The 19,746-nt window shown below is 40.3% G+C and overlaps 1 protein-coding gene across 3 annotated transcripts in view; it reads right to left on the reverse strand.

The window, feature by feature from the left end:
- The window catches only part of LOC106881536 (putative nuclear hormone receptor HR3), a 198,581-nt gene that overhangs the window by 18,766 nt on the left and 160,069 nt on the right, over window positions 1-19,746 (reverse strand). The window contains exon 4 of one of the 3 annotated variants that reach the window (XM_089343910.1): window positions 19,223-19,385. In XM_089343910.1, coding sequence (XP_089200036.1) covers window positions 19,223-19,385 — 163 coding nt within the window. The remainder of the gene's footprint in view (window positions 1-19,222; window positions 19,386-19,746) is intronic. The other 2 variants (XM_089343912.1, XM_089343911.1) reach the window with 2 other exon arrangements.

The following is a 19,746-nucleotide window of genomic DNA, read 5'->3' on the forward strand; positions in this document are numbered from 1 at the left end:
CATATATAATATTGGGTTGTCCGGAAAGTTCTTGCCAATTTTTAAAGGAAAGAAAAAGGTCAATAAATACTTGCCATTTGCATTTTTAATCGACCAAATATGAACCATTTTGTTGCACAGTGCGTCTCCATCTTTCCTTTAACTTGAAAATACCCTCTTCCCAGAACTGAGGTGGTTTCATGGCAAATAAGTCGAAAGGTAAACTACTATAAATCGGTACGAACTTTCCAGACAACCCAATACGAAGAAAAGAAATTTTAGAGTGTATTGCAGGGATAACTGTACAATTTATTTTCCAAATACATCTGATCCTAGCTTTCACAAGGTGCAATATTCTCTGCATAAACTTTCAGCATGGAGAAACTTTTGAACTGCAGGTTGAAGATCTAAGCACGAGATGTGCCTTGTAAAGCCTCAGGTTCCACTTAGTTTAGGGCCTACACCATTTGATTGAATTAAACTGTGTGTGTGTGTGTGTGTGTGTAATATGCCCAGTATAGATCTGGGAAAACCACCTTTTAAATAAGCATGCAATACAAAGTTGCAGAGAGCTCATGTGTTTCACACACACACACACACACACACACACACAGAAAGAAAGAAAGAAAGATATAGTAGGGTCCAAGAGTTTCATGTGTGTGTGTGTGTGTGTATATATATATATATATATGTATGTATGTGTGTGAGTGGTTACGTGTTTGTGTCTGAATGTGAGTGATAGAAAGAAAGAAAAAAAAAAGAGAAATTCAATAATTTTCCACAGAGAGAGAGAGAGAGAGAGACAGAGGTGGGGGGGAGTTTGATGGAAGGAAGTGTACAGTGGGGGGAGGGAGGGGGAGAAGGAAATAAAGTGGTTGTGGGTGGGTCGGCGGGGGTGGGGGGTGGTAGTAGTAGTGGGAAATGTTGAAGTTTAAAAAGGAAGTCTGAGAGTAGCATTAAGTGAGACTGGAGACATTATAAAAATGGAAATTGCCACCAGCCAGTAGTGGGAGGAGCGGTGGCAGGAGTAGATATGGTGGCAGCTGCAGAAGTGGTAGTAGCAGCAGCAGCAGCAGTAGTAGTAGTAGTAGTGTTGTTATGATAAAAGCAGTGATGAGAGAGCAAAGGACTAGCAATTACCAAGTGTAGCCAAAGAGGCTAAACTCGACAGAAATAGCAGCCAAATCTTCCTCAAACCAGACTGTCTTATCTATGTATACATATGTGTGTTTGTGTGTCTGTGTTTGTCCCCCCACCATCGCTGGTGTGTTTACGTCTCTGTAATTTAGTGGTTCGGCAAAAAGAGACCGATAGAATAAGTACTAGGCTTACAAAAGAATAAGTCCTGGGGTCGAATTTCTCGACTAAAGGCGGTGCTCCAGCATGGCCGCAGTCAAATGACTGAAACAAGTAAAAGAGTAAAAGAGAGAGTATGTGTGAGCCAAAGAATAAGCCCTCCAGACCTGCTAAAAATTTCAGCCAAATCACCCTCAAATGACACCCTGCTGCCTTAGGTATCTATGAGCAACAAGGAAGACTTCTATTATGGCAGCTAGTGACTAGAAATAGCAGCCAAAGCTCCCTCAAATCACACTGTGCTGTCTTGCGTATGTGTGTATGCATATATTTATCTATGAGCCAACAAGAGACCTCTCTATGGTAGCTAGGCCTGTTAGAAATAGCAGACAAATCTCCCTCAGATCACAAATTACTATCTTATGTATGTAGGAGCCCATCACGTAATGGCTAGACTTGCTAAAAATAGCAACCAAATTTCCCTTAAATGACACTCTGCTGCCTTATGTATCCTATGAGTGAATGAGAAAGGTCTCTACATGGTAGCAAGACCAGGCAGAAACAGCAGTCAAATTCCCCTCAAGTTACACCCTACAACCTTGTGTGTGTGTGTGTGTGTGTGTGTGTGTGTGTGTCTAGGCACACATGGCTCCAGGTTCAGTCCCACTGCATAGCACTTTGGTCAAGTGTCTTCCGCCGTTGCCTCAGGTTGACCAAAGCTTTGTGAGTGAATTTGGTAGATGGAAACTGAAAGAAGCCCATCGTATGTGTGTGTGTGTGTCCGTGTCCTAGCCACTGCTTGACAATTAGTATTGGTATGTTAACATGCCTATAACTTAATGATTCTGCAAAAGAGACATAGAATAATTTCCAGGTTTAAACAGAAAATGTACTGGGGTGGATTTGATTCTTCAAGGCATTGCCTCAGTATGGCTGCAGCCTAATGACTGAGACAAGGCTGTGTGGTAAGTGGCTTGCTTACCAACCACATGGTTCTGGGTTCAGTCCCACTGCGTGGCACCTTGGGCAAGTGTCTTCTACTATAGCCTCGAGCCGACCAAACCCTTGTGAGTGGATTTGGTAGACGGAAACTGAAAGAAGCCCGTTGTGTATATATATATATATATATATGTATATATATATATATATATGTGTGTGTGTTTGTGTTTATCCCCCTAGCATTGCTTGACAACCGATGCTGGTGTGTTTACATCCCCGTAACTTAGCAGTTCAGCAAAACTGACTGATAGAATGAGTACTAGGCTTACAAAGAATAAGTCCCGGGGTCGATTTGCTCCACTAAAGGTGTTGCTCACAAGGGTTTGGTCGGCCCGAGGCTATAGTAGAAGACACTTGCCCAAGGTGCCACGCAGTGGGACTGAACCTGGAACCATGTGGTTGGTAAGCAAGCTACTTACCACACAGCCACTCCTACACCTATATACAAATGTATATATATATATATATATAATATATGTGTGTGTGAACTTAGCAATGTGTATGCATGTACTGACTTGTTACTGTGTATGTATAATAATGTGTACTTACAGTCAAGTGTGTGTGCGCGTTTGTGATTATGGACATTTGTGTCTAAAGTGAAGTGAAGGTGTGTATGTGAGAAAGAGAGAGAGGTAAAAGATGTTGACGATGGGGGCTGACTGTGTCCCTTGATAAATGAGAGGAAAGAGCCGGCCACGGCGGTGTGAACACAGATGAAATAAGGAATGTGAGTGAAGTGTTTGGGGACAGGGAGAAGGGAGAGGAGGAAAAGGGGCTGTGGGTCTCAATTGAAAAGCCAGGCAGGAAGATTAAAAGACACAATGTCTAACCAAAAGGCAATCAGGATACCTCTGCATGTGTGCGTGTGTGCGTGTGCGTGTGTGTGTGTGTGTGTGTGTGTGTGTGTGAGACAGAAAGGGAGAGAGTGTGCATATGTATCAATATAAATGTATATGTTGCTATGTGTGCTTGCGAGTGCGCACACGCATGTGTGTATGTGTGCAGGAGTACTTACACAAGTGCCTGTGTATGTTTGCACGTGTGTGTGTGTGTGTGTGTGTGTGTGTACCTACAAATGCGTGCATATCTATACAAAAGTGCATGCTTGTATAAGTGTGTGTGTGTGTGAGAGAAAAAGAGAGAGAGGGGGGGAAGGGAGTGTGTGTATGTATCAGGGTAAATGTGTATGTTTGTAGGTGTACTTGTGAGTTTGTGTATGTGGATATGTGTGCACAAATGCATGTATGTGTATATATATATATATATATATCTATATATATATATATATATATATATATATATATATATATATACATATATATATACACACACACAAGGTTGCAAGTTTGTACAAGTGAACATATGTCTACACGCAGTGTGTGTGCGTGTGCACAAGCATGTTTGCATGTACCAACACAAGTGTGCATTTTCGTTAAAGGAATGCATGCATGCATGCATTAGTGTGTCTTTGCACAAGCTTGTGTGCATGTGTGTGTGTGTGTGTGTTATTCCGTTACTGCCCACAAGGGGCTACACACAGAGGGGACAAACAAGGACAGACAAACGGATTAAGTCGATTGCATCGATCCCAGTGTGTAACTGGCACTTATTTAATCGACCCTGAAAGGATGAAAGGCAAAGTCGACGTTGGCGGAATTTGAACACAGAACATAACGGCAGACGAAATACCGCTGAGCATTTCGCCCGGCGTGCTAACGTTTCTGCTAGCTCGCTGCTTTAGTGTGTGTGTGTGTGTGTGACACAGAAGTGGCTGTATGGTAAGAAGCTTGCTTACCAACCACATGGTTCTGGGTTCAGTCCCACTGCGTGGCACCTTGGGCAAGTGTTTTCTTCTATTACCTCGGGCCGACCAAAGCCTTGTGAGTGGATTTGGTAGATGGAAAGTGAAAGAAGCCCGTCGTATATATGTATATGTATATATATATATATATATGTGTGTGTGTGTGTTTGACAACCGATACTGGTGTGTTTACGTCCCTGTAACTTAGCGGTTCAGCAAAAAAGAAACTGATAGAATAAGTACTAGGCTTACAAAGAATAAGTCCTGGGGTCGATTTGCTCGACTAAAGGCGGTGCTCCAGCATGGCCGCAGTCATATGACTGAAACAAGTAAAAGAGTAAGAGTAAAAGAGTACTATGGAAATATTCTGTGTATAGTAGAAGTATAACCAATTTTATAGCGCATAACAAAACCTTATATGGACCCAGATGGGCCCCAGTTGAGACCCAATGACTTGGAGGGTCCATTCTTAGCTCAATAAGCTCATCGTGTTCATTCACCAATGTCAAGGGTAAAAACAGGGGAGGGGGGGGGGGGGGGGAAAGGAAACCAGAACCGCAGGTATGTGTTACTCACAGAAATTAAACCAGGCCCACCTCCTTCGCTGCCATCCACCTCATTTGTCCATTACCATGACGACGACCACCACTATCACTACATCACCAGTAACAACAGGAACATAGCTGTACATTCATCTATTTATCACAACTTTGGCACGGCACCAAAACCTTTAGCAGCTACACTGGAATAGTCTGTGCACTGAGCTTGGTATATTTCATGGTTACTCACCACCACCACTGCAACCACTACCACCCATCACCACCACCGTTACTACCACCCATTGCTAGACATTTCAGCTTTCTTCCTTGTTTTGGTCTAGTTGTAAACAGTCAGAGCAAAAAAAAAAAAAGAACTGACAAATTTCAGGTTATTGGGTATGGAATATCACCAGACCAAACAGATATCAGTGTCAGATTGAGAGACAGACAGACAGACAGAGCTAGGGAGTATAAGACTGGTAGAATTTCATCACATATATTGAATATATGGTGTTGGAAATAAGAACTTCAACCCTTTCTCCCTCCCCTGATTGAGAATATCTAATCAGTTAGTACAGGGGACAAAAAGCGTTTTGGAGAGGTGAGGGATAAAAAAATGTAAGGGAGATAACACTAATAAGATCAGATGACAGAAAATGTTTGGTCAGAAAAATAAGAAAAACACAGAGACCTAGAGGCAGATCAAGAAGAAGAAGGTTGGATAATATCCATAATTTCAGTTGCGTTTGGGGATCCAGCTGAAAGGGGAGTCTAATGCTTTTTTATTTCTGATAGGACCCCATGGAGGAAATGTCTCAGGACTCAACCCCAATGACCTTCTCGGCGTAGTGGGCAAAATGGGCTGATGGACAAAAGGAAATCTTTCTGTTTTTGTTTGTTTGTACTTTTCCTTTTTTCTCCTTCTTTTCCTTTCTTGTTTTGTCATCTTTCGATCAAAGTTTTCTCAACGAGGCAACAAATGAAAACAAAAATAGCACTAAAAAAGAAACACAAAAACAAACAAAAAAAAAAAGGCAATCGATAAGCAAATGGTTCTTATTTATAAATTTAAATGTTTAGATATTTTTATATCTATGAAAATAATTTCCTTTTTTTTTTTTTCTTTAACAAATACAAAAGTTTTTTTAAAGATAATTTACGTGTTTTCAATCCTTGTCAGTGACCTGGTTACAGTTCATGCAACGAAAATTTGGGCACCATAAAAAAAATTTTTTAAATGTTAAAGTAAGATTGTGGCTGTGTGGTAAGTAGCTTGCTTACCAATCACATGGTTCCGGGTTCATTCCCACAGCGTAGCACCTTGGGCAAGTGTCTTCTACTATAGCCTCGGGCCGACCAAAGCCTTCTGAGTGGATTTGGTAGACAGAAACTGAAAGAAGTCTGTCATATATTATATGTATGTGTGTCTGTGTTTGTCCCCCCCAACATCGCTTGACAACCGATGGTGGTGTGTCTATTGTCTATGTCCCCATAACTTAGCGGTTCGGCAAAAGAGACCGATAGAATAAGTACTAGGCATCCTAAGAATATGTCCTGGGGTCGATTTACTCGACTAAAGGGCGGTGCTCCAAGTAAAAGAGTAAAGAGTAACTCTTTTTGAGCGGTATGAGCTACTTACTTGACCTGAAAAAATATTCTAACTGGGCCCCACCTGCAAGGTCACGTGCTGTTTATTTTGATATGAGGTCACCTTGTTGTGGTACATATATGGTTGTGATGCATGTGCCTCGTGTACCCTTATCAAACAGGTAATCATAATGGGTATATTGGTCACTTTGATATCATGGGCTGCTCTCTCACTCAACAATAATAATAATGGTTTCTACTGAAGGCACAAGGCCTGACATTTGAGGGTAGGAGGACTAGTCAGTTACACTGACCCCCCCGTGTTTCACTGGTACTTAACTTATCAACCCCCAAAAGGAAGAAAGGCAAAGTTGACCTTCATGGAATTCAAACTCAGACTGGAGCATTAGGTAAAATGTCGCTAATCATTTTGTCCAGATATTCTAACAATTCTGCCAACTCACCACAATAATAATAATAATAATAATAATAACAACAACAACAACAATAATCGTTTCTATTATAGGCACAAGGCCTGAAATTTGGAAAGAGGGGGATAGTCGATTACATCGACCCCCAGTACTCAACTGGTACTTATTTCATTGACCCCCAAAAGGATGAAAGGCGGAATTTGAACTCAGAACGTGAAGTCACACAAAATACCGCAAAGCATTTCGCCCAGCGTGCTAATGATTCTGCCAGCTCACCGCCATAACAACAACACTAATAATAATAAAGATGGGCTACAGCAAATATTCTGCTCAATACCACAGATTTGCTTGTCAGTTGTTTGACCTTAACCAGTTGAGCATGTCCCTTGGTGGCTGATGATATGTGCATCTCTGATCACGAGCAGAAGTAGTGGGGGAGCATCATAGCCATGGGTGTTTTGCTCAACATCCTTAAACAACCCTTATTCGGGGGGGGGGGGGGGCCTTTTGAGCGGGATGGGCTACTCGACCTGAAGAAAATTCTAACTGGGCCCCACCTGCGAGGTCATGCGCTGTTTATCTTGATATGAGATCACCATGTCGCGCACATGTGGTTGTGATGCATGTGCCTGGTGTACCCTTATCAGACGGGTAGTCATGATGGGTATACTGGGATTCGAATATTTTACCCCAGGGTCACTTTGATGGCATGCACTGCTCTCTCACTCAATAATAATAATAATGATTATTATTATCATTATACCAACTAAGATAGTAATAGTGATACCAATAGTCTTAGTAGTTTCCTTATTGAGATTGGCATCACTAGAACTGCATTACTGTAGAAACCTTCTCTGTTTAAAGAACAGCAAGAATTGTTCAAAAGAATTGTTCAAAAGGTTCTTGATGTCTAAGGCAAATGGTTGCGACCCGATTGATTCCAAACATAACACATTTGAGCATACCATTAGATGATAATAATGATAATAATAATAATGATAATAATAATAATATTTTCTACAACAGCAATAACAAAAACAGTTTTCAAAATAACAGAAAGAAAGAAAGAAGGGGATATTGAAAATGTATAAGGGAAAGGGGAAGGTCTTTTTTTTTTTGTGTGTTCTTTTTTTTTTTTTTTTTCAAACCACCAACAAGAGGTATATATGAATAAGCCTATGCATAAATATACTGAAGCAAATACATACAAATATATATATATATATACATACATACATACATACATACACGCATATATGTTCTTGTGAAGACATCAAGCAAAGCCGACAACACATATCAGCACATGAGGATTGGTAAGATGAAACAAGATGATGATGATGATGATGATGGTGATAACAACAACAGCGGTGGCGGTGGGCAGATAAAGCATGAAAGACACAAGATATTTAAAGCCGATTCCAACACATCCTGTTAGTGAAAAATCAAAATGGAAAAAAAAAAAAAAAACGAAAACCACAGTGATATACATAAAAGGCCATGCTGCAGCAGCAGTAGTAATATCACCCTCACTTGCCAAAGATTAGGCACACTCCTCTTCTACATGCTGTCTCTCCCAGCACGACCACCACAACCACCATAATTCAGCCGACCTTTAATCAGTTCAGGTTTCAAGGTTTTTAATGTACCTTTGTCTCTTTCTTGACAGGAATTTAATTTTTTAGTTTTATTTTGTTATTTGTTTCAATCACTGTGACTGCAGCCATGCTGGAGCACCACTTATGAAAGGTTTTATTGAACAAATCAATCCCACAACTATTCTTAAATTTGTTTTTTTTTTTTTTTATTGGTCCCTTTTTCCAAAGAATATATAGATATATATATTCTTCCCTGTGCCTGTCAAATCTTATGTCCCTGCCGTAAGGCTTTACTTCCACACACACCAGCTTAATTTAATTCATCCTTAGTCAAAAAACAGTCGTTCTCAATGTCCTGTTATTTGTATTTGTGTACCATTTCTCTGTTTTTTTTCCCGTCCTTGTTTTCGTATACATTCGCTGCTTTCTTCCAAGAAGTCTAGTGCTCTTAGCTTAGTTTTTCCTTGGGGCTGGCCAGATTGGAGCAATTTCGAGTATAACCAGCCGAGATTGCAAAGATAGTCTGGAACTCGACTGAGGAGGGAGAGCTCCGGATGGCCCGTCCTTGTTTTCTTTGTGTCATCTGTCTGGATGTTTTGTTGTCCCTTTTTGTGTCACCTAACTGTCTGGATGTTTTGCGTTCTTGTCCCATTTTTGTATTTTATATGTATATATATATATGTGTGTGTGTGTGTGTGTGTGTGTGTGTGTGCAAATATACACACAATGTTATTAATTATAATTGGTTGTTATTTCATGTTCTCTGGTGTTGATGTTAAAGAATGAGACAACAGATCTGGTAAATGCTACTTAAAGTTTGCTGCTGTCAAACCAGGTTTATAGGAGATGGTGTCCTGAGTATGATTTGAAACTGCATCCTGTAAGTGGGGGGGGGGGTTCCAGGGATTTTAAGGAATGGGAACAATTACTATTGTTCCTGGGTCTACTCTGGCTTGGAGTAGTGGCAACTGTCAGGGTCCCAGCTATAGGTTAATTACCATGTTAGGACCTGCCCGCCTATGCTTGTGAAAACCGGATCCAGTAGACTCTGTAGAAGAAGCCTTCAAGTTCCAACAGAGCAGAAGACAACTTCAGCAATGCATTTTGGAGTGCTGAGAGCAAGGTGGGGGCAGGACACCTTGGTCATCAACTGCATTTGTCTCCATCCCCAGTTGTCTTGACCTGGTCTTACCACTGGATTGAAGATCAATTGTCATGGACAAGAGTGAGGTTGGCAGTGCACAGTGCTTCTTCACTTAAACCATTAGCACACTTAGGGTACATCATGACGCCATACAAGTTTTCTCCCCTCTAGCTGCAGGCAAATTGTGTTGCACTCAGAGAGGAAAAGAACTTGTATGGTGACATGATGTGCCTACAGCATGCTAAAGGTTAAATGAAATAACTGCACCAAATACCAGGGATGAGGTGGTGAAGCATGACCTTCAAACATTGGGCCTCATTGAGGCAATGACAAGCGACCGAGACCTTTGGAGATATGCTGTGTTTGAGAAGACCCAAAAGACTAAGTGAGATCATAGCTATGGCTGATGCCAGTGTTGTACAACCGACCCATTTAAAAGTTCCATTCAATCGTCGGGCAATGTGCTGTGCTTGAGGAGACCTATTGAGTCAAGTAAAATTGCTGTCATGGTTGACGCCAGTACCATCTGATTGGCACCTGTGCCAGTGCCGCTGGACTGGCTTCCATGCCGGTGACACATAAAAAACACCTTTCGAGCGTGATTGATGCCAGTCCCACCTGACTGGCCCCCGTGCCAGTGGCATGTAAAAATCACCCACTACATTCTTGGAGTGGTTGCCAGATCTGATTGGAACATGGTGCAGCTTCCTAGCTTGCTAGACCTCAGTCAAACCGCCCAACCCATGCCAGCATGGAAAGCGGACATTAAACGACAACAACAACATGATATGAAATTTAAATAAAGTCAGCATAGTTGTTCAATAGTAGTAACTAGAGTGATGTCGTCTGTATGAGATTTGTTTGTATTGCTTTGTAGACCACAACAAGATCCAGTCCTTGCTGCTGTGGTGTCTTGTCTATCTTAATGACCCTTAGAGCTAGTTCAAGCTCCTAGCAGGGCCTTTTAAGCTGCACAGGTCAAAGGATAAAAACTTTGAAAATGGCTGCCAAAATCACTCAGGGATTAAATGCATTTTACTAGTAGTGTCTATTCAGAGTATTAAAGATCACTTGCAGGGACAGAATAGAGAAATGCTCAAATCCTGAAAGGTGCCAATCTGCACAGCCTGTAGGAGCTTGAATGGCACCTTGTGCAAGTGCCTTCCATTCTAGCCCTGGGTGGACCAATGCCTTGTGAGTGGATTTGGTGGAGAGGAGAGAGAGACCTGCAAGTCATGTGTTCTGACTGCCAGAAGGATGACTACCCAAGGCAGTTGTACAATGTGTTCTACCAGAAGGACAAAGAAAGAGGAGATGCAAGGGGACATGATATGGCGTGCCACCTTCAAAGATCTGAAGCAACTTAGCATTACTTGGGAAGACACAGGCAACTATGTTCAAAACCGGGGTCATTGGAAATGTCTTGCTGCCCAGTATACAAACCAACTGTATAGGGAGAACTAAAACTTAAGAGTTCCCAGAAGTAAAAGCAGGTTTGCTTAGGGTTAACCTCCCTTTCTGGAGGCGCAATGGCCCAGTGGTTAGGGCAGCGGACTCGCGGTCATAGGATTGCGGTTTCGATTCCCAGACCGGGCGTTGTGAGTGTTTATTGAGCGAAAACACCTAAAGCTCCACGAGGCTCCGGCAGGGGATGGTGGCGAACCCTGCTGTACTCTTCCACCACAACTTTCTCTCATTCTTTCTTCCTGTTTCTGTTGTGCCTGTAATTCAAAGGGTCAGCCTTGTCACACTGTGTCACACTGAATATCCCTGAGAACTACGTTAAGGGTACACGTGTCTGTGGAGTGCTCAGCCACTTGCACGTTAATTTCACGAGCAGGCTGTTCCATTGATCGGATCAACTGGAACCCTCGACGTCGTAAGCGACGAAGTGCCAACACACAACACCCCTTTCTAGAAAAAAAAAGCTAAGTTATAGAAACATTGATGACAATGCAAAAGTAAGAAGATCTGGGAGCGGAAGGCCTTAAAAAAATAGCACGGAATCAAGAACAAGAGAGAAGTCCTTAATGGCTTCTGCTCCAAAGTTAGAGTGAAAGGCTGAAGTAGAAGTGTGAGAAAGTTGTGTAGTCAAAGATAAAAAAAGAAAAAACAGTGGATGAGAGACTGATCCTTGTGGTACATCATTTAGAGAAAAATGCAAATTTTTGGAAATAATGCTATTGTATGCTAATATATGCGTTTGGTAGACTGTGTCCAGGGGTTACAGTTGTGTGTCATGTAATGTAGCACCTAGTATGCTTTGCAGAGGTGTGGGAATGTTATTAACCCATTACCTACCAGTGATCTCATATGAGATCACTTAAAAATTACAAACTTCGTAATTATCTGTCAATATTTACACATATCTAACCTTTTTGCTATATCTACTAGGTATATTTCTCTGATATTCAAATGAGGTTTGTTAATTTTTCACCCAATATCTCACTTATTTCTATTTAAAATGTTAATTTGATCATTCCAGCATGTTTCTAAGGCTGTTTTATGCTAGAAATCAAAGTTTCAAAAAAAAAAAAAATTCCAGTTAATAGAATTATGTAATGGGTTAATTAAAGGTAAAAAACAGCGGTTAGCAGACTGATCCTTGTGGTACACCTCTGAGATAAAAATGCAAATTCTGGAAATAATGTTATTGTATCTTAATCCACGGATTTTCAAGCTGTGTCCAGTAGTTACGGTTCCATGTTGTGTATATACAGCCGTTGATTATGGTGGTAAATCGATAAGTAACAATAGAGATAAGTAATTGGTGATCTTCAAATACAACAGGCAGTCAAGTAGGATGGAAGATATTAGAAAAACAAAAACAAAAAAAAAAAAAGAAAAAGAAAAGCTGATCAATCCAACCAATCAATCAACAAGTCATTGCAAGACAAAATAATAGCATTAATGAATAGCAAGTGTACCTAAAATTATTCTGTAGACAGTTTGGAGAAAACAACAGACCCAAATCAGAGAAGTGGAAATTAAACACCTTAAACACTACCATGGCTTTTGCAACTTATATATACGCATGTGTGAGGGAGGCGCAATGGCCCTGTGGTTAGGGCAGCGGACTCGCGGTCATAGAATCGCGGTTTCGATTCCCAGACCGGGCGTTGTGAGTGTTTATTGAGCGAAAACACCTAAAGCTCCACGAGGCTCCGGTAGGGGATGGTGGCGAACCCTGCTGTACTCTTTCACCACAACTTTCTCTCACTCTTACTTCCTGTTTCTGTTGTGCCTGTAATTCAAAGGGTCAGCCTTGTCACACTCTGTGTCACGCTGAATATCCCCGAGAACTACGTTAAGGGAACACGTGTCTGTGGAGTGCTCAGCCACTTGCACGTTAATTTCATGAGCAGGCTGTTCCGTTGATCGGATCAACTGGAACCCTCGACGTCGTAAGCGATGGAGTGCCAACAACAACAATACACATGTGTATGTGTTTGTGTGTGTGTGTGTGTGTGCGCACACACACACACATATATTAGCTTAAAAACCACATTCTGTGTGGACTTTTATGCTAGATCCTGCAGAGGAATATTTGGGCTTGTGGCCCAAAACTAAAGAGAGCTAAATAGCATGACTATAATACGTCTATAATGACTATATGCCCTGGTGGTGTTTGATCAGAGATTAAGGACGGATGAGAATTAATTCTGTAATGTAATCATTCTGTTGTTCCAGTCCCAAGTTGAATTCCAACTGTTGGTCAATTTGTCCCAAAGTTCCTATCTAGACGTAAAATTAACGAAGTGAATGTCCTTTCTCTCCCCGCTTGACCTCTGACGTCATCTGACAAACGCCAACCAAGATGGCGTGAATCAACCAAGCTTTACTTGCTAGAAATAGCAACCCAAATGCTTTGAAACCAGATCCCAATACTGGATGCTCAAGAACCAAACGAAGGGCAGATTCTTAACCCCTGATTCCCAAAAGGTATGATATGTTTATGTTGAGCAAATGAAAATTGAGATACAAAGGTCCCAGACAGACAGAATTTTGCTTTTATCATAACAGATATATTATTCTTGAGCAAGAATACTACTGACAGTGAGTTTGAAGCTTCGACCAGTTAAATAATCATTGGACAATTGCTTAACTGGCTGAAACTTTGCAGCCACAGTCAATAATATTCTTATTTAAGAATATAGAGTAACCCATCAGATTAATGCAAACTGTTTTTATGATAACTGAACATTAAAAAGCATCAATATATATATATAAATTCTAATTAACCCTAATATATTCTCTGTGCCTTTTCAACTTCACTTATTGTATTCTACTATTCATTTAGACTAACTATATATATATATATATATATATATATATATATATATATATATATCTTGTGAATAGCAATGGTAGAGTGGCATTTGTGATTTGCATTCTGGTTGAACAAATGCTTATTTCCATCAACATGAAACCTTGGGTTCCAGAAAGTTAACATGAATTCCATGGAAAAGAAACTGTTTATATACTGCTCTTGTGTTGAGTACTCGTTCTTCCAGTGCGATAATAACATATGTGCCAGTATGTGTCTGTTTGTGTATAAACACACAAATGCAGAAAGAGAGCAAAAAATAATAACACTAATACAAATAAATATCTTACAAGAGTAATGAAAATATTCCTTTTTTTCCCTTCTTTTTGTGCCATGTAAAACATCCGAGCAGTGTGCTGGATGAAAGTGAAAAATTCAGATTTGGGGGTAGTTATATCATCCAGTGCAATGATGGCCAAAACAGAAGCCAAAACACTTGAAATTTGATCCATGTTATATATATTTAATAATTACACACACATACATATATTTAACATGTACGTATTTTCAAGGGTCCTTTTGATTTGACAATCACTACATTTTATTACTTATATACATTTATACACAAACACACACACACACAAATGAATAAACATCTGTGCGCATGTATTCATGTTGTGTGTGTGGGTGTGTGTGTGTGTGTAAATAAATACACACGTGATAAAGTGATACAGATATGTACTTATGGGCTAATGTGTTTGTCCTGGGGATATCATCAAACTGCCTCCAGTGTAACAATTCTGGTTTGGGGTCTCTGGAGTTATGGAGAGTGATTTTGGCAATCATTTTCCAAGTTTTTACCCTTTGAGCTGTCCAGCATAGGAGGCCCTACTAGGAACCTGAACTGGTTCTTAGGGTCATTAAGGGTACATAAGGCACCACAGCGGCAAGGATTGGAGATTGTGGAGGTCTACAAAGCAATACAAACAAATCTCCTATATAGACAACACCACTCTGATACCTCCCTCACCGTTTTCTAGTTAATTACCACTACCCCTTAATTATCTTTATTCCCAGATCCATTCTGCCCTAGAACAGCAGTATCTGTCAAGGTCCCATCTATGGGCTAAATAGATTTCCCACGGGTAGACGAGGCGCCCATTGTTTTTGACAAAGCCACGGGAGAAGCAGCTCTTCCAGAAGATACACTGACATAATACACAGAGTCAAAATAATTGCCATTCATCTTGCAATGTTTGTCACTGAAATCCAATGGCATACACATATCTTATTGTCATTTCATTTTCTGATCTAGTTTGTATTTTATAAAGTCCTTTGGCAATGGATGCATAATGACGTGAATTATCTGCATATGTGCAAGGATGAAAGTAAACCAGAGCAATCAGGCTAAATGTGAGAATGGTTATCATCTGACGAGGTGAGGCAGGGATTACATGTGTGTGCTCAGTGTGTGTTCAAGGCCTCACTGACTGACAGTGGTGTGTTGCCACTGCTTATAAACCTTGGACAGATATGTTGCAATGAAATACATGGCATGCCCATTGTTACACCTGGTCTCAGTGTAGGTTTGTAGTTGATAACTGAGGAATGAAGAAGTTGTAAAAGACAAGAGCTGTTGCCTAATCAAGAAATGAAACTTCATAGCAACTCAGAAAATAAAAAGTCAAGATTTTCATGTTAAGCTTTAAAAAAAAAAGTATTGTAAAGTGCTTTTGTCAGTTCTAACACATTGCAATTAGTGTGTGTGTGTGTGTGTGTGTGTGTGTGTGTGTGTGTGTGTGTGTGCATTTTCAGTGGTTTCTTTCTTTGCCAGAGAAAATGCCAACTTTTCAAGATTACTGCTTGACACCATCCTCATCATTTGATGTCCATGTTCCATGCTGGCATGGGTTGAACATTTTGACAGGATCCAATGGATCCAAGGACTGCATCACACTCAAGTGTCTGCTTTGGCGTGGTTTCTACAGATGGATGCTCTTCCTAATACCAACCACTTTATAGCATATACTGGGTACATTGTTTTATTTTTTAAAATTCTCGGTACCCCACCAGCATTAGAGATCACCACGCAGCTCACAAGACCACGAACCAAAAACAAGTAGCTACCAGCTTTATACTAAGTGGTAGAACACCAACGAAATGAATGGTTGTATACATCCAAAATCTCAGTTTAGTTACAGTTGAGAATCCAGCCAGAAAATCTAATGACGGTCATTCTGATAAAACACTACAGAGAAAATGTCTGAGGGACTCCACCTTCCCAGGAACAGCAGACAGGGATGAAAGAATGAAAAGAGTTAACAACAAAACCATACCTGTGTTTATCAAGATACCATTTTTGCCACCCATTTTTTCCCACCTATTTCTCCTCCTCTCCACAGTGTTCCATCCATGCCATGCTAGACTAAATCCCCCGTATTCTCCTATGTTTACATCATCCATTGTAAAATAATTAACAACAGTGTCAATGACACTAGATTAAATGGTTTGAGAATTACTACTTCTTTCTTCGTTTCTCTTTTTATTTCCGCTTCACTTTTTGTTCTAAGAGTAATTTCGGTACATTTCAAGCTATTCAGCAAATAAAGATATAAAATTTAAAAAAAAAAAAAAAAAAAAAAAAAAATTCACAAAGAAAAAAGAAAAAAAATATATATATACTACAGACAGACAGACAAACATCACAATTTCAAATTTCACTGAAAGCAAAGCATAAATTGCAAATAAAAAGATTGCGAAAACTGTGAGAGTGATAGAATGAGAATGTATGAGAGAGAGAGAGAGAGAGAGAGAGAGAGAGAGAGAGAATGTGTGTGTGTGTGTGTGTGTGTGTATGTGACTGTGTGTATGTGTGAAAAAGAGAGTATGTGTATGTGAGAAATAAGAGGGGGGGCTATAAAGGAAAGAGACAGACAGGAAGAGAGTTAAAGATATAGAGACAAAGAGAAAGGTAAGTAGAGAGAGAGAGAGAGAGAGAGAGAGGGGGAGAGAGAGAGAGAGAGAGGGGGAGGGAGGGAGGGAGGGAGAGAGCAGAAATAAGGGAGATATTCAAAGAATAGTAAAGCACAGTAAAAACAAAAGATGGCACCATCATCTCCAGCCATTGGCTGCTGTGGAGACGATTATCTGGTGAAACTGGTTGAGTGGACCTACGTGACCGTGCAAGCAAATTATTTTAGAAAAAAAGAAACACTGGCAAGGATATATATATAGGCGCAGGAGTGGCTGTGTGGTAAGTAGCTTGCTTACCAACCACATGGTTCCGGGTTCACTCTCACTGCGTGGCACCTTGAGCAAGTGTCTTCTACTATAGCCTCGGGCTGACCAAAGCCTTGTGAGTGGATTTGGTAGACGGAAACTGAAAGAAGCCTGTCGTATATATGTATATATATATGTGTGCGTGTGTGTGTGTTTGTCCCCCCCCCCAACATCGCTTGACAACCGATGGTGGTGTGTTTATGTCCCCGTAACTTAGCGGTTCGGCAAAAGAGACCGATAGAATAAGTACTAGGCTTCCAAAGAATAAGTCCTGGGGTCGATTTGCTCGACTAAAGGTGGTGCTCCAGCATGGCCGCAGTCAAATGACTGAAACAAGTAAAAGAGTATATATATATATATATATATATATATATATATATATATATATATATATATATATGTAGGACAGTATTGTAGTTTGCTTGAAGCATTGTGTGTTGTTTGTAAAGAAAAAAAAAAAAAGGTTTTGAATGGTACAACAATGTACTATAATACAAAAAAACGGACTATATACCTGTTGTAATTTAGTTATCTATAGTCTGATGATATTTCGGAATGCAATTTCTTCTTCCGACCTCACGCACTTCTCATGAGGAATTCCGGAAGGAGTTTCGTGAGACCATTACTGAGATGCTTCCGAAAAAGAAAAGTTGTTGGAAAACAGATTATAGCAGAGACTCCATCTAAGACTATCTGAAGAAGGAAATGTATTCCGAAATATCATCGGACTATAGTTAACTAAATTACAACAGGTATATAGTCCGTTTTTATGTATTATAGTGTATTGTTGTACCATTCAAAACTTTATATATATATATTTATTGCTTGTGGAAAGGCCCTGAATGAAGGTGCATAGGAGAATATTGTGGGTTGCGTATGCAACTACACATACTCTAAGCAGCAGGAACATATGTTGGCCATTTTATCTAATTATGCTGTATAATTAACTGTGGGAGTAAAAGAAAAGTTTGAAGACATACCAGTCTTTGTATTCCTTGTAATTGTCTTGTGAGTGGATCTGGTAGACGGAAACTGAAAGAAGCCTATCGTATATATGTATGTGTGTGTGTGTGTCTGTGTCCCCCCCCCCCCCAACATCGCTTGACAACCGATGCTGGTGTGTTTACGTCCCCGTAACTTAGCAGTTCAGCAAAAGAGACCGATAGAGTAAGTGCTAGGCTTACAAAGAATAAGTCCTGGGGTCGATTTGCTCGACTAAAGGCGGTGCTCCAGCATGGCCGCAGTCAAATGACTAAAACAAACAAAAGAGCAAAAGAGTATGTGTGTGTGCGCATGCATGTGTACTTTGCTTTGTCTCCTAACTCCTGATGGAATCATAAGGGCTCTATTGTGACATGTAGCATGGTATAGGAACATCTAAACCTGGCCAAGTCAAACTTTCCAATTCTGATCACCACAGCCAATTTTTGAGAGAGGAGGGGAGGGGGAGACAGGGGACATAAGGAAGAGAGAGAGAGAACAGTCCCCAATACATGACTGGTACTTTATTGGCCTTGAAGGAGTGAAAGAGAAAAACTGATTTCAGCACAATATGAGCTCAGAAGGCAGAGATCAGGAACAAATACCACAAGGCACTCTACCCAATTCTATAATGACTCGGCCAACTCAATTGCATGCACGCGCGTGTGCATGTGTATTGTTCGGCCTTTTGTCTCTGAAGATGATCGGATTAGCGCTAAACTCTTTGTGGGTTTTCGGGTGACTCATTAGGCCATTAGGCTTGCAATGGAACAGTGGGGACACCTAACAGCAGAAGCAAGACTTTGTACAATTCTTGCTTTCTGAGCAACCCTCCTCTCTTGTAGTTCCTCTGATCATTTCTGATTCAAAGTGTTGCACACCGGAGTATGTTGCACGATACTACAGTGAGCAATCGTATGTGTGTGTGTGTGTGTGTGTGTGTGTGTGTGTGTATACACAGGAAGAGAGGGAGAGAGACAGAGAGATATAGAAAACAAAAGTGAGGATAGAGAGGTAGATGGAAAAATGTAAAGATTTAGAGAGAGAGAGAGAGAGAGAGAGAGAGAGTGGGTGGGAATGAAAAGAAAGAAAAACTGAAGAGATGGTTCACTGATTCTAATTTCTCATTGGTCATCACAGAAGTAATTAACTGGTGTAGTCCGGTTGAGCGGACGAGAGGACTGTGCAGGTTAAGAATTTTGTTGTTTTAATTTTGTTTTGTTTTTTGTTTTTTTTTTAAGAGAAAAAGAAAGAAGAGAAAGATGAAGACTATGAAGAAGATGATGATGATGATGATATTGGGGGATCAAGCGAAGCAGCTTACGTGACATACTGGTTGCTGCTGTTGTTGTTGTTGTTGTTGGTGGTTGGCTGAGAATAAGGGGGGGATATGGGATCGTACCCATTTAATCCACGCTGCTTTACCAAGTTGACTTCATCCTCGACTTTCTCGCGCTGCTTCTTTGACATCCGACCAAATTTCACCGCTGAAAGCAACAACATTAGAAAAAAAACTTGCCCAGTCTTCTCAGCTAATTCTTCAGTATTTATATATTTATATATTATTATTATTATTAATAGTTTAAAAAATAATAATAATAATAATAGTAATAATAATGATGATATTGATGATGATGATAATGATAACACTGGCAAAAAAGCCACATATTTCTGGAAAGTATTGGGTGATCTCAACAAAACAGGGCTTCCAGTAAAATACTAGGTATACATTATCTAAATCAGAGGTTCTCAACCTGGGCCCATATGGCCCCTGAGGATCTATAAAAATTTTGGGGAGTCCTTGCAACAAAATAGTAAATTGGGGATCAAAAATAGCATTTCAAAGGT

This window comes from Octopus bimaculoides, chromosome 28 (assembly GCF_046866305.1).
Source record: "Octopus bimaculoides isolate indiv1 chromosome 28, ASM4686630v1, whole genome shotgun sequence".
NCBI classification, from domain to species: domain Eukaryota; kingdom Metazoa; phylum Mollusca; class Cephalopoda; order Octopoda; family Octopodidae; genus Octopus; species Octopus bimaculoides.